The sequence below is a fragment of the Solanum tuberosum genome, unplaced genomic scaffold (assembly GCF_000226075.1).
Source record: "Solanum tuberosum cultivar DM 1-3 516 R44 unplaced genomic scaffold, SolTub_3.0 scf00008, whole genome shotgun sequence".
Lineage (NCBI taxonomy): Eukaryota > Viridiplantae > Streptophyta > Magnoliopsida > Solanales > Solanaceae > Solanum > Solanum tuberosum.
The window spans coordinates 3,532,920-3,556,835 of record NW_006238934.1 but is presented as its reverse complement, the minus strand read 5'-3'; the positions used below and the strand labels follow the sequence as shown (position 1 = coordinate 3,556,835).

The 23,916-nt window shown below is 28.8% G+C and overlaps 2 protein-coding genes and 1 long non-coding RNA gene across 5 annotated transcripts in view; 2 read left to right on the top strand and 1 right to left on the bottom strand.

Moving 5' to 3' along the window:
- The first annotated feature begins 996 nt into the window (after window positions 1–996).
- On the top strand, window positions 997–2,195 carry LOC107061445 (uncharacterized). Its single transcript, XR_001473981.1, has 3 exons — window positions 997–1,068; window positions 1,924–1,976; window positions 2,088–2,195. It is a non-coding gene; the product is annotated as an uncharacterized lncRNA (long non-coding RNA).
- A 12,988-nt stretch (window positions 2,196–15,183) lies between these two features.
- On the top strand, window positions 15,184–19,950 carry LOC102598988 (protein PLANT CADMIUM RESISTANCE 10). 2 transcript variants are annotated; one of them, XM_015310116.1, is made up of 4 exons: window positions 15,184–15,345; window positions 17,280–17,469; window positions 18,481–18,707; window positions 19,527–19,950. In XM_015310116.1, exons 2-4 carry the CDS (start codon window positions 17,304–17,306, stop codon window positions 19,698–19,700), a joined length of 567 nt encoding a protein of 188 aa, XP_015165602.1. In that variant the 5' UTR covers window positions 15,184–15,345; window positions 17,280–17,303; the 3' UTR covers window positions 19,701–19,950. The 2 variants fall into 2 exon arrangements, with proteins under 2 accessions (XP_015165602.1, XP_006339208.1); XM_006339146.2 differs by having other exon boundaries at window positions 15,184–15,335; window positions 19,527–19,948.
- Window positions 19,950–23,916, bottom strand: part of LOC102599316 (probable inactive leucine-rich repeat receptor-like protein kinase At3g03770) — a 5,738-nt gene continuing 1,771 nt past the window's right edge. For both annotated transcript variants that reach the window (XM_015310109.1, XM_006339147.2), the window contains exons 2-7: window positions 22,151–23,576; window positions 21,836–21,969; window positions 21,139–21,379; window positions 20,842–21,061; window positions 20,475–20,586; window positions 19,950–20,360 (exon numbers count right to left, since the gene is read on the bottom strand). In XM_015310109.1, coding sequence (XP_015165595.1) covers window positions 20,046–20,360; window positions 20,475–20,586; window positions 20,842–21,061; window positions 21,139–21,379; window positions 21,836–21,969; window positions 22,151–23,486 — 2,358 coding nt within the window. In that variant the 5' untranslated portion in view covers window positions 23,487–23,576 and the 3' untranslated portion in view covers window positions 19,950–20,045. The remainder of the gene's footprint in view (window positions 20,361–20,474; window positions 20,587–20,841; window positions 21,062–21,138; window positions 21,380–21,835; window positions 21,970–22,150; window positions 23,577–23,916) is intronic.

The window sequence follows — 23,916 nt, the reverse complement described above, 5'->3', positions numbered from 1 at the left end:
CTAAACAAAATAAGGTGTTTTTCTTCTCACAATCTCTTACATGGAGTTATTATTTCTACCAAATATATAAAATGACGACTAAACATTCCATACATAAATTATGAATAAAATCAATGTTAAAAAATAGGCAAAATTTTGAAGGAGGACCAAAAGTGCACCAATATTGCAAACATGAGGGACTATTAATGATCCATGTGAAAACTCAAGGATGACTTTAAGTCTTAACCCAAAGATGAAGGACTATTTTGGGCTAAGACTCTAGTGAATCATTTGGTTTCAAGATTGAAATACGTTCCTTCATAAAAATAAGCGTAAATTTGTATTAAAATATAATATGAGGAGTATATTTGAATCGGAAATATAATAGGTGAAATATATTTGGACCGTAACTCAAACGAGGGGTATATTTAAAGTTCTAAACTATTTTTGTTAGTACAAGGGAATACTTGACCTTTTTCCATTTTTCATATGTAGAATTTAAAATAAATATAATCAAAATATTGCATTTCAACAACTTAATTCCTTCTTTGTTTTTTTTCCACCACTCTTCTACTTCATTTTTATTATATGATATTTGGTATTGTATTAATTTTTTTTCAATAGTTGATGGTGATACGTTTTGGTTGAGCGAGAATCTATCATAAATAAACTATCTCTAGCTTCACAAAATAGGAGTTAGACGGTATATATTTATCCTTTTTTCAAATATCACTTATGAAATTATACTGAATATGTTATCATTTTTTCAAAAAAATAAAAAAATTAAGAAACATGTTAATTAGTGGTGGCAGTTTGATAAAGTAGCTGTCTAAATATTCGAAAATGTCATGAGACAAAATTAATTTAGGCAAGTGGGATAAAAAGTCTACTCAAATTCTATTTATTTATTTTGTATTAAATTATTTTTATAACTTTTATATATTTAAATCACCCCAACTCAAGTCTTCTAAAAACTTTTGTTTTGCTAAAATTAATTGATCATTGAAAAAAAATGGTACAAAAAGTTAGGTTTGTACCTTCTTCTATTGTTCATCTTTGCTACTATCATTTCAACTGCCTCATCATCAAGTAAGTTTTCATTAAGTTAATTCATATGTATAGCAACTATACAAATATTTGTCAAAAGCATTTTTAAAAAATTTATAATTGTAGTATTTAAGTGACTCAGTTTGCATATATTTGATTAATTTTACGAGGTATCATCGACATAAATATTGAATAACTCTATCACAAATCAAAGCTCGAACAACATTTTCAATCATGACATATTTCGGATGCTTGAAGGCTCCGTTGACACGATGTGATGATTTAGAAAGATTCTTTTTTAGTAATCATAATCGATCATGATATTCATAGCCTTGTTTCTTTTTTGTCAAATTTGATTTTGTTTGCTTCTCCCTATTGTCGAGGCTGATCAACTCGACTCTTTTCCCTATCCTCTGACCTCTTGCTTTATTTCGTTCTTTCTTTGTACCGTTGCTTGAATGAAGATCATGAATCATCTAGATTCATGAGTTTCAAAGAAAGAAAAAACATCAAGTAGTTAGTCTAATATATATATAGTCCAACTTAAGAAAGCGATGACATGATGTAATTATGACAAGTCACATAAATAGATTTTGGGATAATTTACTTTTACCAATAAGACTATAGGCTAAAGAGAATAGGTTGAATTTGATATTTTTGGCCTTTCTTGAAATTTAAATCTGAAATGTCATGATTTCAAATTGACGAAAACATATTAATTCTTGCATAAAGAATATATATTGTCATATAAGTATATGTATGTGTATGTGTCTTGATTTGTTTTTTCTTTGTATATCTATATGTAATATTGAGCCGAAAAATTAATAAATTCAGTTAAATTCACATAACTCGCTTTAGATGGTGATTTCTATTTTGATTTTATATATACACATACAGGAATTCTCAAGGAATCCATTGATGAAACTAGCTATGCTTCACCGGCCCAACAGGTTTCCAATCCATACCATGTGTTTATCTATATTATACCGAAATATATTTAAATAATATTTTTAACTTACGTACTGAACACACTCATTTTTTTTCTTTTTATGTATATATAGGATGGGAGTGGCAGGGAAGTGGATGATGAGTTCTCTATAGCAAGGAGAATGGATTTGGCGTTAGACGACTATAAATCTCCAAGAATAAAGCATTGAATGATACTATTAATTATAGTATTATTTGTTTTCTCTTGTTTTTTTTACGTTGTTTAATTAGCTCTTTTTTTTATATATGTAATCAAAAAAATTCAATCATGAATTTTATTTTATTTTTCAATTTCCTTTAATTTGTATCATGTTATAATTCCATTATATTTTTTGGATCAAATATATCCTTTCTATTATATTTTAAGCCTAAGTTGTTCTTAATTTTGACGGAGACACACGTGACAAATGATCTACTCTCAATTATAAATACAAAAATGACACGTTTTAGAGTGTTTGATTTATGGTTAAAACTCAAAGATCTAATATAAATTGCTGTAATTTGTAGTTTTATTATTGTCCTAACACCTGGATATATAGTAAAATTATATTTTGAGCAGCAATCACCAAAATAAATATAAACAAAATATATATTACTTTTAACAACTTAATTCTTTCTTTGTTCTTCTAGGCCACATTTTCCTATTTTATTTTTAACATAACTTTTTGATATAAATTAATTACTCTTAATTTTGAAGATGAAATACGTATCAAACTCATAATTAAATTATTTACATTTACAAACACATTATTATATATTATAAAACGATATGCAGCTGAACTTGGAAGTTTCAAAGAAAGGAGTACTAATTTAGTGGGTCGGGTTCTAGGACAGTGAATCATTTGATTTCAAGATTGATATACGTTTCTTCGTAAAAATAAAAGTAAACTTGTATTAAAGTATAATATGAGGAGTATATTTGAATCGAAAATATAATAGGTGAGATATATTTCGACCGTAACTCAAACGAGAGTTATATTTGAAGTTCTAAACTATTTTTGTTAATACAAGGGAATACCTAACCTTTTTCCATTTTTTCATATGTAGAATTAAAATAAATATAATCAAAATATTGCATTTCAACAACTTAATTCCTTCTTTGTTTTTCTTTTGCCACCACTTAATTCCTTCTTTGTATTTCTTTTGCCACCACTCTGATCTACTTCATTTTTATTATATGATATATTTGGTATTGTATTAATTTTTTTCAATATTTGATGGTGATACGTTTTAGTTGAGAGAAAATTTATCATAAATAAAATCTCTAACTTCACAAAATTGGATTAGATTATATATATATTATTCATTTCAAATATCACTTATGAAATTATACTGAATATGTTATTGTTTTTTTTTTAAATAAAAAATATATGAATAAGTTAAGAAACATGTTAATTAGTGATGCCAGATTGCCAGTTTGATAAAATAGCTGTCTAAATATTCGAAAATGTCATAACTATGAGACAAAATTAATTTAGGCAAGTGGGTAAAAAAAGTCTACTCAAATTTTAACTATTTTTTTTTGTATTAAATTATTTTTATAACTTCTATATAATTAAATCACCCCAACTCAAGTCTTCTAAAAACTAATTTTGTTTTGCTAAAATTAATTGATCATTGGAAAAAAAAATGGTGCAAAAAGTTGGTTTGTACCTTGTTCTATTGTTCATCTTTGCTACTGTCATTTCAACTGCCTCATCATCAAGTAAGTTTTCATTAAGTTAATTTATATATATATATATCAACTATAAAAATATTTGTCAAAAGCATGTAAATTTTTTTTATAATTGTAGTGTATGTATGTGACTCAGTTTGCATGTATTTGGCTAATTTTACGAGATACTTGAATAGCTCTATCACAAATCAAAGCTCGAACAACATTTTCAATCACGATATATTTCGAATGCTTGAAGGCTCCGTTAACACGGAGTGATGATTTAGAAAGATTTTTTTATTAATCGTGATTGATCATGATATCTATAGCTTTGTTTCTTTTTAATCAAATCTTGATTTCGTTTTGCTTCTTCCGACCGTCGAACCTGATCAACTTGACTCTTTTCGCTGTCCTCCGGCCTCTTACTTTATTTCAATCTTCTGTTGTATCGTTGCTTGAATAAAGATCACGAATCATCTAGATTCATGAGTTTCAACGAAAGATAAAGCGTCAAATAATTAGTCTAATGTATATATATAATTAGTCCAACTTATGAAAGCGATGACATGATACCATAACAAGTCACGTAAAAAATTTTTGGGATAATTTACTTTTACCAATAAGACTACAGGCTAAAGAGAATAGGTTGAATTTTCTATTCTTGGCCTTCGTTGGAATTTAAACCTGAAATGTCATGGTTTCAAATTGACGAAAACATATTAATTCTCGCATAAAGAGTATATATTGTCATATAAGTATATGTATATGTATGTGTCTTGATTTATTTATTTTTTGTATATCTATATGTAATGTTGAGCTGAAAATTTAATGAATTTAGTTAAATTCACAAAACTCGTTCTAAATCAGTGTTTTTTATTTTGATTTTATATATGCATTGACAGGAATTCTCAAGGAATCCATTGATGAAACCTCTGTCTATGATTTACCGGCCCAGCAGGTTCCCATTCTCTCTTGTAAAACAATCATTAATAGAGTTAATGATGAGATTAGGAGCCAAGTCAGGCATTGTATTTATTTTAAAATGCAATTAATTAATAATGTTACATCTTAATACACATAACACATGTATTTTTTCATGTTCGATAAGTCAAAAACTTTTAAAATATTTTTTTTAGAAAAATAAATTTATTAAAAGAATAAAAAAAATGACTTTCCTAGCTAAAGTAGGGAAAATAAGTTTCAGAAATAATATTTCATATTGTTGTTGATTGTGTCTTCCTCATGTACCCTCTAATAACACATTCATCTTCACTCTAAGCCCAGTAGCGCTCAAAATCATATTTATACCTCTACATCTCACAGTATTTATTTAAATTATATAAAAATATATTTAAAATAATATTTTTTATTTAAGAATAATATCGTAAGTACACCTTTTTTTTTTTTTTTTTTTTTCATATATAGGATGAGAGCTATATAGAAGTGGATGATCATGCAGAGTTCTCTATAGCAAGGAGAATGGATTTGGTGTCATTAGACTATTTTCAGGTGCGGAGACGAGTACCATCGCACCCATAACCTTGAACAATACTATTTTCTCTGTTTATTTTTATTTGTCTGATATATTATTTCGGAATGTCGAATAATACTTGTCTAGTTTATAAAATCAACGAATAATTTGTCATTTTATGTCTATTTTATTCATGCTGTTATATACTATTCATTTTTCAATGTTTAAATGACTTATATTTAATAAGAGTGATTTGGTAAAATTACTCCTATCATTTACTATTTCTTAATCTGTGTCAAGTCAATAATGGACACCAATTATTAGATAGAGAGTAATATTACTTTCTTATGTTTTTTTTCATTGTTTAATTGGCTCCTTTTCTTGCATGTAATTAAAAAAATTCAATTATGGAGTTCATTTTTTTGTTCAATTTCCTTTAATTTGTATCATGTTACAATTTTCTTATTGTGGTTATATATATTAGCAAGTGACATATTATAAGAATTAAGTACGGTATTTGTAGATGGTAATCGTTATGTCATGATTATTTTTAAAAAAAAGGAATTAGCGAAAGATCAAATAACAAAAAATTCATACTAATCTTATTTAATTACATATTAGCAACAAATTGTGAAAGTAATAATTAGCCAAGAGCTTTTTAACGTCATATTAGATGAGACTACTGAACAATTATGTAACTAATTTTATGTTTTTTAGGAATAACTGTTTGATGGTAATTGTTGATGATGAATGCGACAATAATGTATATTAAAAGGTCACATTCAATCACAAAAATCTTAAGTATATTATTTTAAGGCTCTTTACAAAATCAGAAATAATCACTTTTAATTCGAGCAAATAAGTGACTGCGAACCAAAAAAAAACTTATATATACATTATTCTTTTTTAAATATCACTTACAAAATTATATTAAATATATTATTATTATTATTATTGTTATTATTATTATTCTAGCCGATTGCCACTATGAATAATTAATTAACATGTTTGTGGTGCCAATTTGTTAGCTGTCTAGATATTCGAAAAAATGTCATAACTATATGAGACAAAAAATTAATTTAGGCATGTGGGTAAAAAAGTCTACTCAAATTTTAAATTTATATTTTGTATTAAATTATTTTTATGACTTCTATATAGTAAAATTAAGTCACGCTAACTCGAGTCTTCTGAAAACTTTTGCTTTGCTAAAATTAATTGATCATTGAAAAAAAATGGTACAAAAAGTTGGTTTGTACCTTCTTCTATTGTTCATCTTTGCTACTATCATTTCAACTGCCTCATCATCAAGTAAGTTTTCATTAAGTTAATTCATATATATAGCAACTATACAAATATTTGTCAAAAGCATTTTTTAAAATTTTATAATTGTAGTATATATGTGACTCAGTTTGCATATATTTGACTAATTTTACGACGTATCATTGATATAAATATTGAATAACTCTATCACAAATCAAAGCTCGAACAACATTTTCAATCATGACATATTTCGGATGCTTGAAGGCTCCGTTGACACGATGTGATGATTTAGAAAGATTCTTTTTTATTAATCATGATCGATCATGATATTCATAGCCTTGTTTCTTTTTTATCAAATTTGATTTTGTTTGCTTCTCCCTATCGTCGAGCCTGATCAACTCGACTCTTTTCCCTGTCCTCTGGCATCTTGCTTTATTTTGTTCTTTCTTTGTACCGTTGCTTGAATGAAGATCATGAATCATCTAGATTCATGAGTTTCAAAGAAAGAAAAAACATCAAGTAGTTAGTCATATATATATATATATATATAAAGTGGATGATGAGTTCTCTATAGCAAGGAGAATGGATTTGGCGTTAGACGACTATAAATCTCCAAGAATAAAGCATTGAATGATACTATTAATTATAGTATTATTTGTTTTCTCTTGTTTTTTTTTTCATTGTTTAATTAGCTCATTTTTTATATATGTAATAAAAAAATTCAATCATGAATTTTATTTTATTTTTCAATTTCCTTTAATTTGTATCATGTTATAATTCCATTATATTTTTTGGATCAAATATATCCTTTCTATTATATTTTAAGCCTAAGTTGTTCTTAATTTTGACGGAGACACACGTGACAAATGATCTACTCTCAATTATAAATACAAAAATGACACGTTTTAGAGTGTTTGATTTATGGTTAAAACTCAAAGATCTAATATAAATTGCTGTAATTTGTAGTTTTATTATTGTCCTAACACCTGGATATATAGTAAAATTATATTTTGAGCAGCAATCACCAAAATAAATATAAACAAAATATATATTACTTTTAACAACTTAATTCTTTCTTTGTTCTTCTAGGCCACATTTTCCTATTTTATTTTTAACATAACTTTTTGATATAAATTAATTACTCTTAATTTTGAAGATGAAATACGTATCAAACTCATAATTAAATTATTTACATTTACAAACACATTATTATATATTATAAAACGATATGCAGCTGAACTTGGAAGTTTCAAAGAAAGGAGTACTAATTTAGTGGGTCGGGTTCTAGGACAGTGAATCATTTGATTTCAAGATTGATATACGTTTCTTCGTAAAAATAAAAGTAAACTTGTATTAAAGTATAATATGAGGAGTATATTTGAATCGAAAATATAATAGGTGAGATATATTTCGACCGTAACTCAAACGAGAGTTATATTTGAAGTTCTAAACTATTTTTGTTAATACAAGGGAATACCTAACCTTTTTCCATTTTTTCATATGTAGAATTAAAATAAATATAATCAAAATATTGCATTTCAACAACTTAATTCCTTCTTTGTTTTTCTTTTGCCACCACTTAATTCCTTCTTTGTATTTCTTTTGCCACCACTCTGATCTACTTCATTTTTATTATATGATATATTTGGTATTGTATTAATTTTTTTCAATATTTGATGGTGATACGTTTTAGTTGAGAGAAAATTTATCATAAATAAAATCTCTAACTTCACAAAATTGGATTAGATTATATATATATTATTCATTTCAAATATCACTTATGAAATTATACTGAATATGTTATTGTTTTTTTTTTAAATAAAAAATATATGAATAAGTTAAGAAACATGTTAATTAGTGATGCCAGATTGCCAGTTTGATAAAATAGCTGTCTAAATATTCGAAAATGTCATAACTATGAGACAAAATTAATTTAGGCAAGTGGGTAAAAAAAGTCTACTCAAATTTTAACTATTTTTTTTTGTGTTAAATTATTTTTATAACTTCTATATAATTAAATCACCCCAACTCAAGTCTTCTAAAAACTAATTTTGTTTTGCTAAAATTAATTGATCATTGGAAAAAAAAATGGTGCAAAAAGTTGGTTTGTACCTTGTTCTATTGTTCATCTTTGCTACTGTCATTTCAACTGCCTCATCATCAAGTAAGTTTTCATTAAGTTAATTTATATATATATATATCAACTATAAAAATATTTGTCAAAAGCATGTAAATTTTTTTTATAATTGTAGTGTATGTATGTGACTCAGTTTGCATGTATTTGGCTAATTTTACGAGATACTTGAATAGCTCTATCACAAATCAAAGCTCGAACAACATTTTCAATCACGATATATTTCGGATGCTTGAAGGCTCCGTTAACAAGGAGTGATGATTTAGAAAGATTTTTTTTATTAATCGTGATTGATCATGATATCTATAGCTTTGTTTCTTTTTAATCAAATCTTGATTTTGTTTTGCTTCTTCCGACCGTCGAACCTGATCAACTTGACTCTTTTCGCTGTCCTCCGGCCTCTTACTTTATTTCAATCTTCTTTTGTATCGTTGCTTGAATAAAGATCACGAATCATCTAGATTCATGAGTTTCAACGAAAGATAAAGTGTCAAATAATTAGTCTAATGTATATATAATTTTAGTCCAACTTATGAAAGCGATGATACCATAACAAGTCACGTAAAATTTTTTTGGGATAATTTACTTTTACCAATAAGACTATAGGCTAAAGAGAATAGGTTGAATTTTCTATTCTTGGCCTTTGTTGGAATTTAAACCTGAAATGTCATGGTTTCAAATTGACGAAAACATATTAATTCTCGCATAAAGAGTATATATTGTCATATAAGTATATGTATATGTATGTGTCTTGATTTATTTATTTTTTGTATATCTATATGTAATGTTGAGCTGAAAATTTAATGAATTTAGTTAAATTCACAAAACTCGTTCTAAATCAGTGTTTTTTATTTTGATTTTATATATGCATTGACAGGAATTCTCAAGGAATCCATTGATGAAACCTCTGTCTATGATTTACCGGCCCAGCAGGTTACCATTCTCTCTTGTAAAACAATCATTAATAGAGTTAATGATGAGATTAGGAGCTAAGTCATGCATTGTATTTGTTTAAAAATGCAATTAATTAATAATATTACATCTTAATACACATAACACATGTATTTTTTCATGTTCGATAAGTCAAAAACTTTTTAAAAATTTTTTTAGAAAAATAAATTTATTAAAAGAATTAAAAAAAATGACTTTCCTAACTAAAGTAGAAAAAATAAGTTTCAGAAATATTGTTGTTGATTGTGTCTTCCTCATGTACCCTCCAACACATCCATCTTCACTCTAAGCCCAATAGCGCTCACAATCATATTTATACCTCTACATCTCACAGTATTTATTTAAATTATATAAAAAAATATTTTAAAAAATATTTTTTATTTAAGAATAATATCGTAAGTACACCTTCTTCTTTTTTCCATATATAGGATGAGAGCTATATAGAAGTGGATGATGCAGAGTTCTCTATAGCAAGGAGAATGGATTTGGTGTCATTAGACTATTATCAGGTGCGGACACGAGTACCATCGCACCCATAACCTTAAACAATACTATTTTCTCTGTTTATTTTTACTTGTCTGATATATTATTTCGGAATGTCGAATAATACTTGTCTAGTTTATAAAATCAACGAATAATTTGTCATTTTATGTCTATTTTATTCATGCTGTTATATACTATTCATTTTTCAATGTTTAAATGACTTATATTTAATAAGAGTGATTTGGTAAAATTACTCCTATCATTTACTATTTCTTAATCTGTGTCAAGTCAATAATGGACACCAATTATTAGTTAGAGAGTAATATTACTTTCTTATGTTTTTTTTCATTGTTTAATTGGCTCTTTTTCTTGCATGTAATTAAAAAAATTCAATTATGGAGTTCATTTTTTTGTTCAATTTCCTTTAATTTGTATCATGTTACAATTTTCTTATTGTGGTTATATATATTAGCAAGTGACATATTATAAGAATTAAGTACGGTATTTGTAGATGGTAATCGTTATGTCATGATTATTTTTAAAAAAAAGGAATTAGCGAAAGATCAAATAACAAAAAATTCATACTAATCTTATTTAATTACATATTAGCAACAAATTGTGAAAGTAATAATTAGCCAAGAGCTTTTTAACGTCATATTAGATGAGACTACTGAACAATTATGTAACTAATTTTATGTTTTTTAGGAATAACTGTTTGATGGTAATTGTTGATGATGAATGCGACAATAATGTATATTAAAAGGTCACATTCAATCACAAAAATCTTAAGTATATTATTTTAAGGCTCTTTACAAAATCAGAAATAATCACTTTTAATTCGAGCAAATAAGTGACTGCGAACCAAAAAAAAACTTATATATACATTATTCTTTTTTAAATATCACTTACAAAATTATATTAAATATATTATTATTATTATTATTGTTATTATTATTATTCTAGCCGATTGCCACTATGAATAATTAATTAACATGTTTGTGGTGCCAATTTGTTAGCTGTCTAGATATTCGAAAAAATGTCATAACTATATGAGACAAAAAATTAATTTAGGCATGTGGGTAAAAAAGTCTACTCAAATTTTAAATTTATATTTTGTATTAAATTATTTTTATGACTTCTATATAGTAAAATTAAGTCACGCTAACTCGAGTCTTCTGAAAACTTTTGCTTTGCTAAAATTAATTGATCATTGAAAAACAAATATCATATTATATATTTTACAGTTTGAAAAACTAAATTGAAATAATTGAAAACTTTTGTTTCTTTCAATTTTTGTAAAAAAATAAATAAGACTTGCGTAATATATTAGTCAGCTGTGTAAACTTCTCAACAAATTACTATATATTAGAAGAGTCTAGGATTTACTACCATTGTTCCAATTAAATCATTACAAATGTCCAATACTTGCTATATAAAATATACAAGTGGGTCCCACCTCCTTTCACTTAAATAATATTTTTCAACCTTATCATGGTAAAAGTTGAATTTATTATCCTTTTCATTTAATTTTATATGATATTATTTTTTCCTATAAAATCATTATATATGTTTTAATAATTTAAATTTCAAAAACATTATAATTTAACTTTAAAGATTTTATTTTATCAAAATCTTGTACATTGAAATATATAGTTATGAATTTAAAATATTTTTAAAATCATATAAAAATTTCAATAACTTCTCAAATTCCATAATATAACACTTAAATACTACATATTATATATTAATTACTATACTATAAATGACTTAAATACTCCATATTATCTATTACAATAATTAACAATTATTTGACACTTTAAATTCTATCAATGCCATATAAATTAGGATAAAAAACCTAACATATAATATTTAAATATATTTACAAATAATATAAGTAATACTATACATTATAATAATTAACAGCTTAATTATTTAAAACTTATATAAAAAATTTAATTAACTCTAAATTCTCTTGGTACCACATAAAATGGATTATATGATAAACATATATTGTTTGAAATTGACAAAAAAGAAACAATAAATTACAAGAATTAATAAACAAAAATTCCACTCCAAAAAACCTATCAATTAACAACATATATTGTTTGAAATTGACGAAAAAGAAACAATAAATTACAATAATTAATAAAAAAATAGTCCACTCCAAAAAATCTATCAATTAACAACATATATTGTTTGAAATTGACAGAAAAAAAAACTATAAATTACAATAATTAACAAAATAAATCTCTCGACTCCAACAAATCTATCAATTAATGCCACATAAATTGGGACATGGCAAATAACATATATTATTAAAAAATTAGGTTCAAAATGTACTATAAAATACAATAATTAACAACTTAATATATTAAAGAGACATATAAAAAAGGGTTAATATTTGAAATTCTGCATCTGCCACATAAATTAGAACAAACAGAGTAATAAATATTTTTTTCAAAATTATGTTAAAAAAAAGTACTACAAATCACAATAGCTAACAATTTAAAATATTTTTAAAATCATATAAAAATTTCAATAACTTCTCAAATTCCATAATATAACACTTAAATACTACATATTATATATTAATTATACTATACTATAAATGACTTAAATACTCCATATTATCTATTACAATAATTAACAATTATTTGACACTTTAAATTCTATCAATGCCATATAAATTAGGATAAAAAACCTAACATATAATATTTAAATATATTTACAAATAAAATAAGTAATAATATACATTATAATAATTAACAGCTTAATTATTTAAAACTTATATAAAAAATTTAATTGACTCTCTAAATTCTATTGGTACCACATAAAATGGATTATATGATAAACATATATTGTTTGAAATTGACGAAAAAGAAACTATAAATTACAATAATTAACAAAATAAATCTCTCGACTCCAACAAATCTATCAATTAATGCCACATAAATTGGGACATGGCAAATAACATATATTATTAAAAAATTAGGTTCAAAATGTACTATAAAATACAATAATTAACAACTTAATATATTAAAGAGACATATAAAAAAGGGTTAATATTTGAAATTATGCATCTGCCACATAAATTAGAACAAACAGAGTAATAAATATTATTTTCAAAATTATGTAAAAAAAAAGTACTACAAATCACAATAGCTAACAATTTAAAATATTTTTAAAATCATATAAAAATTTCAATAACTTCTCAAATTCCATAATATAACACTTAAATACTACATATTATATATTAATTACTATACTATAAATGACTTAAATACTCCATATTATCTATTACAATAATTAACAATTATTTGACACTTTAAATTCTATCAATGCCATATAAATTAGGATAAAAAACCTAACATATAATATTTAAATATATTTAAAAATAATATAAGTAATACTATACATTACAATAATTAACAGCTTAATTATTTAAAACTTATATAAAAAATTTAATTAACTCTCTAAATTCTATTGGTACCACATAAAATGGATTATATGATAAACATATATTGTTTGAAATTGACGAAAAAGAAACTATAAATTACAATAATTAACAAAATAAATCTCTCGACTCCAACAAATCTATCAATTAATGCCACATAAATTGGGACATGGCAAATAACATATATTATTAAAAAATTAGGTTCAAAATGTACTATAAAATACAATAATTAACAACTTAATATATTAAAGAGACATATAAAAAAGGGTTAATATTTGAAATTATGCATCTGCCACATAAATTAGAACAAATAGAGTAATAAATATTACTTTCAAAATTATGTTAAAAAAAAGTACTACAAATCACAATAGCTAACAATTTAAAATATTTTTAAAATCATATAAAAATTTCAATAACTTCTCAAATTCCATAATATAACACTTAAATACTACATATTATATATTAATTATACTATACTATAAATGACTTAAATACTCCATATTATCTATTACAATAATTAACAATTATTTGACACTTTAAATTCTATCAATGCCATATAAATTAGGATAAAAAACCTAACATATAATATTTAAATATATTTAAAAATAATATAAGTAATACTATACATTACAATAATTAACAGCTTAATTATTTAAAACTTATATAAAAAATTTAATTAACTCTAAAGAAACTATAAATTACAATAATTAACAAAATAAATCTCTCGACTCCAACAAATCTATCAATTAATGCCACATAAATTGGGACATGGCAAATAACATATATTATTAAAAAATTAGGTTCAAAATGTACTATAAAATACAATAATTAACAACTTAATATATTAAAGAGACATATAAAAAAGGGTTAATATTTGAAATTATGCATCTGCCACATAAATTAGAACAAATAGATTAATAAATATTATTTTCAAAATTATGTTAAAAAAAGTACTACAAATCACAATAGCTAACAATTTAAAATATTTTTAAAATCATATAAAAATTTCAATAACTTCTCAAATTCCATAATATGACATAAATTAAAATTAAAAAATATATATATATTGGACCCCGTGCTGGCACGGGGTCCTATATCTAGTATCATTTAGATATTTGAATTACGATCACATTTAATTGAGCTCATAAATACATGATAAAATAGTCATATTATATATTTTACAGTTGAAAAACTTTTTTTTTTTTTTTTTTGCATATGCTCTCAAAAGTCAAATAAAGTAACCGTATAAAATATGACATTTCATTTAATTATACATATCGACCTCAATTGAAATTCGCATGATTAGATTTACAACTTATTGAGGCTAAACTATACATAAAAAGAGAGGTGACATATTTTTAACTGGTTAACTTATCTATATAATCGATATTTGAGAGCATGCAAAAACATAGATTCTAAAATATAAAATTGAAAGTGTGTAATAGAAATATTATATTATGTTTTCATGTTCTCAATTGAAACAAATCATAATTCGAGTATCTAAATAAAAATTACTGAAAATTTAAGAGACTATCAATGATTAAGGATAAAAAAACAAAATCTAAATGAAAACGTTTTTTCTCAACCAATTTTCTTACCTTTAGAATATCTTTGGTTGAGAGCAATATTCCTTAATGAGCTCCGTACGATGTGAATTAAAATTAATCAAATTTAAATATTACGTCTAGTCGAACTCCAATATTGATATTTGCCGAGGTAAAGAAAAGTAACCTTTTACAAAGTTTTCATTTTTTTTTAGAAACTGAAAAAGTAGATTTTTTTTAAGAAACAAAACGCCACTTTTTGTCCTCTGGAAACTACTCCTTGTTTTGTTTTTCGGCGAAGTTCATTGCCCGGCGATCTCTTTCTCCGGCGAAATCCTCAGCAATATCCTTCTCTCCGGCGACATCGAGCTGTAAGTTCCGGTCTGTCTCTTTCTTCTCCAGATTTTGCCTTTTTATTTTCTCTTACGAGCAAAAAAAAAACGAAAACCTCATCCCAAATGATTCTTAGCGGTAAAATAGACGATATTGTTTTTGATATTTGGATTCAATGCTTTAAATTCGTTTACACTGCATGAATAAAGCTTGAATTTCGATACTATGTCGTTATTTGTCATGGCTCTATAGTTGAGATCTGAGTAATAATTGCATTGAAGTATTGCTTATCAATTGTTTGAAGAAAATGAAAAAAAATTAAGGCCGATAGATGAATCGAAACATACTGTCATGAATTGCTAATCATTTGTCAAATCCTTCTAATTACCGTTACACCACATTACAATTTCTTTTGATAATCGTGTCGTGTTTGAGTCAGCTTACACTCACCTTGACTAATTTCACGGGATACGTGTTACCTCCCTCCAGCAACAAGTAGCAACAGGTATCAGGTGCATCTAGTCTAATTTTTTAAATCAGAAATGGCTATGGTTAATAGTTATTGATAAAAAATTCTGAATAGTTGCACCAAGGTTGTGAGGCTGTGGGCTAATGGTCAATGAATTGGTTTGAGAACCATGAGGCTCCAAGTGCAATAATATTAGATGATTTCCTCCCATATGTCCAAACATTAGTGGATAGAGTTATCTTGTACTTGTGTTGATGGGAGGTAGTAGGTGTCCCGTTAAATTAGTTGAGGTGCGAGCAAGCTGGCCCGAAATTTTCACATTGTAAAACAGGCAAGCACTAGGAAAGCTTCCTTTTGTGATTACAAGGTCAAAAAATAAAGGAAGTGCACAAATTGGGTGCAATCCTTTCTAAGGAACACCCATAATTGAAAGTTGGAAATACTTAATCGTAAGCATTACATGATAAAATAATCGTCAGTCCTAGTGGAGCCAATCTGCAATGTGGTCAATCTACACAGTGCTAATTTTTTGTTGGTAAACATTTTTCAGTTTGACAACTTAGAATCGATTTTGTAATGTTAAGCATCTTTCTTTTTCTCTTTCCTGTCAATATCTGTGTGTGTGTTTCTTTTCTTTTGAAACGATGGCAGATGATTTATAACTTCATCAAAAAGCTATGTTGCTCGGACTCTACAAAAATGTCGACAAGTGCGTGTCGGATCTTCCAAAAATAATGTATTTTTGAAGGATCCAACACGGGTGCGGCAACATTTTTGGAGAGTCCGAGCAACTTAGTTGATAAGTAATACGAAGGATAACTCTCTTATATACGTTAAGGTTTTACAATTTAATGCAGAACTAACACGGGTGTATTCGAGATTTCACCTGTGATAAGACACTATAGTTGTGAAAATGAGTACCAGACATTTATAAGCACGGTTAGAGGAAAGTGTTAATTTGGAGTATACACATATAGAAGAACTAAAAAGAATAAATCTACGATGTATTTATAAAATTACCAATAGAGAATATTATAGATGCCGTTTATATTTATTAAACTACATCAATTTGGAGTAATTTGACAAAGATATTGAAATATATTTGTTGAACCCGTACAGTATAGACAAACTATCTAAGTTCCAATGTCCAACAAGAACTCTGTAGAGTTTAGCAAAGGGAATCTAGTAAGTGTTAGACATTCAGAGATGAATTTAAGGGGGGAGGGGGGCATGTACCCCTAAGGATTTTTAAAATCCCCCCCCCCCCCCCCCCCCCCACACAAGCTATGTTGCTCGGACTCTACAAAAATGTCGACAAGTGCGTGTCGGATCTTCCAAAAATAATGTATTTTTGAAGGATCCAACACGGGTGCGGCAACATTTTTGGAGAGTCCGAGCAACTTAGTCAAAAAGTAACCGTCCTTCATGAAATCAGAGAACTGATTGGATGTTTATGTGTAACTCGCTTGTTCTTAATTGATATTTTTTGCTTTCTCTTGAATTTGTGCTGCAGGTTGCTGTTTGCACCTGACTAATAATGGTAGGGCACAAGAATTATTCACCTCCACCTTATATTCCTCTGGATCAGTCGGATGCAGAAGTACCACAAGTTTCTACTGCGGAAGAAATTCAACAGACCAAAAAAGATGACCATGCTCAGTGGAGTTCTGGAATCTGTGCTTGTTTTGATGATCCACAGAGCTGTACGCTACTCTCGTCCCTGTGATCTTGCTTTATGAGAAGGGAAAAAAGTGAATGAAAGGTGCATTTTTGGGTAGTAAAATAAGATTCATGATTAATTACCCTCTTATCTTATTAGATGGAAAACAATGATAAATCTCTGAGTGAACCACTAAGGAAGCTATTATAAGCCATACATTTAATTGAGTTTTCCTCGGGCTCTATAATGGAATGAAGTATTTTTCTCTGCTTATATGCTTCTTAGATAAAAATTTAGCTTGAAGTTGGTATGCCTTTGAAAATACACTTTCTTACCAAATTTGCAAAACTAGTCCTATCCAGACTTAGGAACTTAGAAGTGCCTGTACTTTTTTTATTTATGGTGTAACATGCTTAAGTGTGTATGATTTAGGTGCCTTGCTAGAGTTCCTCAGTGCCCTGCATTTATAAAGGGGTATCTGAGTTTTTGTATACTGTACATATACAGAACCTTCTTGGTGCTCTTTTGCTGGGACAAAAGTATACCCATAAGGATATATGTATATATTCTTATGAACAACAACAAAATAATACCCAGTGTAGTGTAATCCCACAGGATTTATGTATATATTCTTATGAACAACAACATACCCAGTGTAGTGTAATTCCATAGAGTTCTGGATAACACACATGCATTTCTTTTCTCAACAGTCAACACTGCTTCCATTCTGTTTCCAGATTATTTGCTATTTGCTCCCCCTTGTGGTTTCACTGTTTGTCATATTCATGAAGTTATAAATAATACAACTGCCGGAATTTCCCGAAACTGGTTTTCAGCAGTGCCGATGGGACTAGATCAATCATTCCTTTCTGAACATATAATAAGATGAAAGTGTGATTGTGGAACTTCTCTTTTGAGGGTTAATTATGTGTGTTTATGTTTAAAATTCCAACACCTGTTCCTAAGCAATGGCTCTTCTGTCATCCCAGAGGAATGACACTAGATGTTGGTTGACAACCTCGAGTTAGCACTAATTGCAAAATTTTGAGCACAGGTTTTATTGGACTTCTTTGCCCTTGCTTTCTGTTTGGAAAAAATGCGGACTTCTTGGGGTCAGGAACCTTGATGGGATCATGTACAACTCACTTTATTTTGTGGGCTTTTTTCAACACAATTTTCTGCTTCTTAACTGAAGGCATTCTTCTGGGTTTGCCTGGGTGCTTTGTTGCATGTTATGCCTGTGGCTATCGAAAGACATTGAGATCAAAGTACAATCTTCAGGTAGCCATCTCTGTTGTTTTGCTGTTTATAGTGCACATGGATGAGAATGTGGTTTAGCATATTATCAGTAGCTCTATTGATTCAACAGGAAAGACATTTGAAAAAATGAGTGAAGTTAGATTGCTTGAAAATTTACCTTCAATCTAACCTTCCATATTCATAGTTGTATCTCCTATAACATGGGCTATGCATAGGAGGATAGTCTGATGTGCACACCTTTTGAGGATGTTTCTTTACGTCTATGCATAAACTCCCCATTATGGTGTGATATATATTAATATTAATGACTATATTAAGACTTCTATGATGATAGTTTGAAGTTAACCTTTTCATTAGAAAGAAAAATTAATCAGAAATGTCTTAAAATTCCACATACATTCTTTTGAATTGGATGTTATCCGTAGAAGCTACAAAAGATTAAAGAGTTACAGTGTGTAATCGACTCCACGGCAGAGATGATTATACTTCATTTGAATTAGTAGTGGTGGACTTCAGTTCGATAAACTATCAACAACTTGAAAATCAGGAAAATCAGGACTCCATGTAGAAAGAGAACTGACTGTACTTTCCTTTTCTGTTTGGTTTACATTGAGAAGTTGTCCGAGTTAGAAATCTTAGTTTTGAGTTTATTATCAGATGAGTCTGCAGCATCTATAACCAGTTACCCTGAATTCTTCACCTTCCTCTCTTCCCATTAGCTCCCGCCCCCCTTTTCTGTTCTACGAAATACTATGGTTCCATGCCTGAATAGAAAGATGCAAACTGCTTACATCAGTATTTCTGCATTTAACAATTTTGTGTGTCCTGATATATATGCAGGAAGCTCCATGTGGAGACTTCGCCACACACTTTTTCTGCCACTTATGTGCCATATGCCAGGAGTACCGAGAGATCCATGAAAGATCTGGAGATTCAAACTCATCTGATCTTAGCTTAGTGGCAGTGACAGCCCCTCAAGTTCAGAAAATGGAAACTCCTCCTGCAAACGAATAGATATTCTGTTTCTACTGTCTAAAAAATCGATTTGTAATGCTTCCCTTTTCCATTAACTAGTCCCTCTTTGCATTCTTTTGTTTTTGTTTTTTATCATCCATGTCTATTATAGGTTTCTGCACTATATGTTGCTCTTGTAATATCTAGGTACTATTAAGGTTGGGTTGGTATATACACAAGGAAAATGCTATGGCATCTGCTTGTTAGGAAAAAGATTGTATGAAAACTTACTTTTTTGTATAAGCTATGCAAAGAAAATTATTACATAAATTGTTAGTTTAGTTATTCTTGTCACAGGATGGAATAATAGTATCGAGATTAGTTATCCACGTTAGAAATAGCTTGTCACACAGACGTGCCATTGCTATTGTTATTGCTATTGCTATTGCGCGACAAGTTGGGTTTGAAGCTGTAGAGATGTGAAATTGGAGAGGCATCACTACTTGAAGAGTCTTTTCTCCATGAATCCTCAACTTGAGCAGCAAACTGCAAATTCCATATTACATCTTCAACTGAGGGCATATCTTCTGTATCTTGTTCCAAACACCTGCAACATATCTCTATCATCGTCTTCAATGATTCATCCGAGCACGAATTTCTAATTGCTGGATCAACCATATTCTTTCTTGACATTGCATTAGACATTATGCTCTCTTGTAACTGCAGAAAATATGAAGAGTAAAAGAGTCGGTCAGAATTCATATAGCTGATCCTAACTTACATTTGACTTGGACATAGTTGTTGTGAAGAGTGAAAAAAAGAGTTAAATCATACCTGATTTTGTATAACTCTCACTTCATTCTTGGTATTTATCTGCTTCCCACTAATTATCTCCAATAATATTACTCCAAAATCATATACAACAAATTTTTCTTCATAATTAGCCCTGTGGATTAGTAGAAGTAAGAAACTAATACAACTTTTTTTGTACCTAATATATTAGTTAATTATGTCTACTACCATAGAGAGATTAGCATAATATTTGATCTTCATAGTACACATGATTAACTAATATATTAACAATCATGTCATTGGGAGCATGTTGGATCCTTAAAAGAAGTGCATTTTTGAAGGATCCGACATGTGTGGCAATATTTTTGGAGAGTCCGAGCAACTTAGAATTCGGAACAGTTAGGCATACCTTGTACTCTTCTGCTCCTTTACATACTCATCCAGAATAGGCAAATTATAGCTGCAAATTTTGGCTACAAAGTTCTGATCCAACAAGATATCTGTTATCTTTATGTTATTTGAAAACACACCAGGTACATTTCCAGTATGCAAAAACTGCATTCCCCTTGCTACTCCGATTGCAGCAGCTATACGTTGTGTCCACGTTAGTCTTCCTCTAGCATGTTTATCTGCAGAATCGGATAACACATTACTGTTGTACTGCAATCTTGGGATCGATAAGTATAAATGCTTGTTGAATAATTACCAGAGATCCAGCTTCTTAGGGTACCATTTGATACATACTCAAAGACCAGAAATATCCTGCTAACAATCGAATCATCCAAGTAACACTTGAAGCAGTGTCCAAGAGTACTGACCAGATGATTATGTCTGAGTTTTGACATCAATTCTATATGATACATAAAATTTTGACTGCTATTTTTTCGTTTCGTTTGCAGGCATCTTATGGTTATGTATGAACCATCTTTCAGCTGACCTCTGTACAGCTGAATCCAAAAAAAACAGTAAGTTAACCTCCATACTCACTAATTCTGTCATATAATATATGCAGTTTACTCTTTTAGTTGTTACATTCGCTCAGACGTGAGTATCACATAAGTGTATGTATCAACATTTGTTTTCTATGGACTAATGAACTCTAGATGGATCTCGACGAAGAAGTATTATCATACCATACCTGTTTGATATCCACTCGTCTAAGAAAATGAACGACTAGTAACATGATAGAAGATCTTCTAAAACACCTTCAATGGGATAAGGTATAGATTAAGAATTCTAAGGCAACTGACTATGTTTGATAGGCTGCAAGGTTCTGACTCATTTGTGGTGTCAAAACAATGAAGGATGATAATACCATAAAATGTTCTTAAACGAACGTTTAAGGATCTCAATTATGACGTTAAGAAAGAAAAGTAAGGTACATAGTGATTCTTGAAATGCACCTGATCATCAGAACTGTTGCCTATAAAAGTTGCTGCATCAAAGTTGTTTGTTGCCACCTTAAGCTCTTCGGATGAAAAGGTCCGATAAGATGGAAGACTAAGTGATCCCAGCTTCATTGTTCGAGTAACATAGTCTTGTAAACGGAGAAGAAACACACAAGATGGAAAATTAGTAGTAATTAGGAATAGAAGGAAACTTCGTATGTTTAGGCTTTTTTCGCCTTCCTATTGTGTATTTCGTGCACAGGTAAGCCAAAATTATTGTACTATGCTTCAAACTTCAAAGCTAAGACGGAAAGAAGAGAGGAATCTTACTTGCATCAGTGAATAACTTTGATGTATATGTAGATGCTGCATTTTCTACTATTGATCTTGTTGTTTTTCTCGGTGTAGCTATCTTTGCAAGAAATTTTCTTACTACTATAATAGTCGCGCAAACTAGCACGACTCCACCAATGATGCTACCACAAATGATCAAAGCAAGAACCACTTTTGAACCTGGTATATGTTTATGATGATGAGGTAAGATACCAACAGCCAACGCCTCATTCCGACAGAAGGAAAATGGATGTTGAGTTCCGCCTCCAGTTGCTAAACAATTGTTAGAGTAACGCACGATCCTGTCCTTAGGACCAGTCAGAAGGCAACTAGGCAATCTTCCACTCAACAGGTTAGTCGATAGATCCACAAAATCTAATCCGGCATTGCATTGATTATCATCAAAAAGCATTCCCGTTAACTTATTTCCTGCAACGTTAAGATAAGTGATCGATGGCAAGGACAGCAAAGACGGAGGAAATGGCCCCATAAATCTGTTTGAAGAAATGTCCATATGTTCAAGCTGATGGTAAGATTGAACTTTCTCCGGAATTCCTGCAGTGAACTTATTGTTCCTCAACACAATGCTTTGGATTTTGCTGCTAACTTGTGGAAATTTCGGTCCAAGAGAATTATCTTCCAAGTCTAGAACTTGAAGGTTTTCGACACCACTAAGATCAGGCACATCACCAGTAAAATTATTCCTCGAAAGTGAAAGTACACGAAGATTATGCAAACTTCCGAGCATATCAGGTAAATGTCCATCTAAAGAATTGTTCTTTACACTCAAAACTGCCAAAACAACAAGTGAACCAAGTCCATTTGGAAGTCTTCCAGTGAACTTATTTCCATCTAGTATTAAACTCTGGAGGCTCGTTAACGATGAAATTTCTCGAGGTATGTTACTATGAAAGAAATTTGAACTAAGGTCAAGTATCTCTAATGATGAAAGTCTTGAAAGTTTACTAGGCAATGGTCCATATAAACCAAGAGAAACTAATCTTAGAACTTTCAAACTTGGAAGCTCAACAAGTGTAGTGACAAACGAATCGATCGAGAAATTATGTAATTGAGGAGCCCCTTTGCTCCCTATTATATGAAGCTGTGTTATGTTATCCTCATAACAGATAACAGTAACAGATGAACTTGGCTCAGTGTTACAGAAATCAGTGTCATTGTTCCAATTACTCAAAACATTTGGATAGTTCAGAAGATTTCGAATTCTCGATAAAATATTTGCTTGTGAAGAAGATTGTAGTTGCTCTGAGATGCTAATTGAGAGCAATAAAACAAGCAAAACTAGAAGAGTTTTAAGTCCTAAATGTTTTTCCATCACCAAAAAAGGACTAAAAAGAACTGAGAAATTTACACTTTTTTGAGCTTTCTTGTAAACACTCTAGTTGCCACTTCTTCACTACTTCAGCTGAAATGAAATTTCAGTAAGCAAACATCAAACTCTGTATCCATAGTTATTAGAATAACAACAATTCAAGAAAATGTACTTTCCTCTGTTTCAATTTGCTTGTCTGGTTTTGACTTTACACGGAATTCAAGAAAGTAAAGAACGACTTTTGAATCTTTTGGTCTTTAACTAAGCTAAGGATATGTAGAATGTACCAAAATGCGTTTAATCTCATGGTTTAAACTTGTCGTGTGTAAAGTTGAAACTGAAGAGTTGCCAAAAAGGTAAAGAAACATTTTTCTATACAGACTAAAAAGGAAAGCAAGACAGATTGAAACGAAAGGAGTATAAAAGCAAGAAG

Coding starts and splice junctions, on each gene's coding strand:
- LOC102598988 (XM_015310116.1), top strand. CDS start 17,304: ATGGTAGGGCACAAGAATTATTCACCTCCACCTTATATTCCTCTGGAT. Junction 17,470..18,480: donor TTTTGATGATCCACAGAGCT/GTACGCTACTCT, acceptor TTTTGAGCACAG/GTTTTATTGGACTTCTTTGC. Junction 18,708..19,526: donor GATCAAAGTACAATCTTCAG/GTAGCCATCTCT, acceptor ATATATATGCAG/GAAGCTCCATGTGGAGACTT.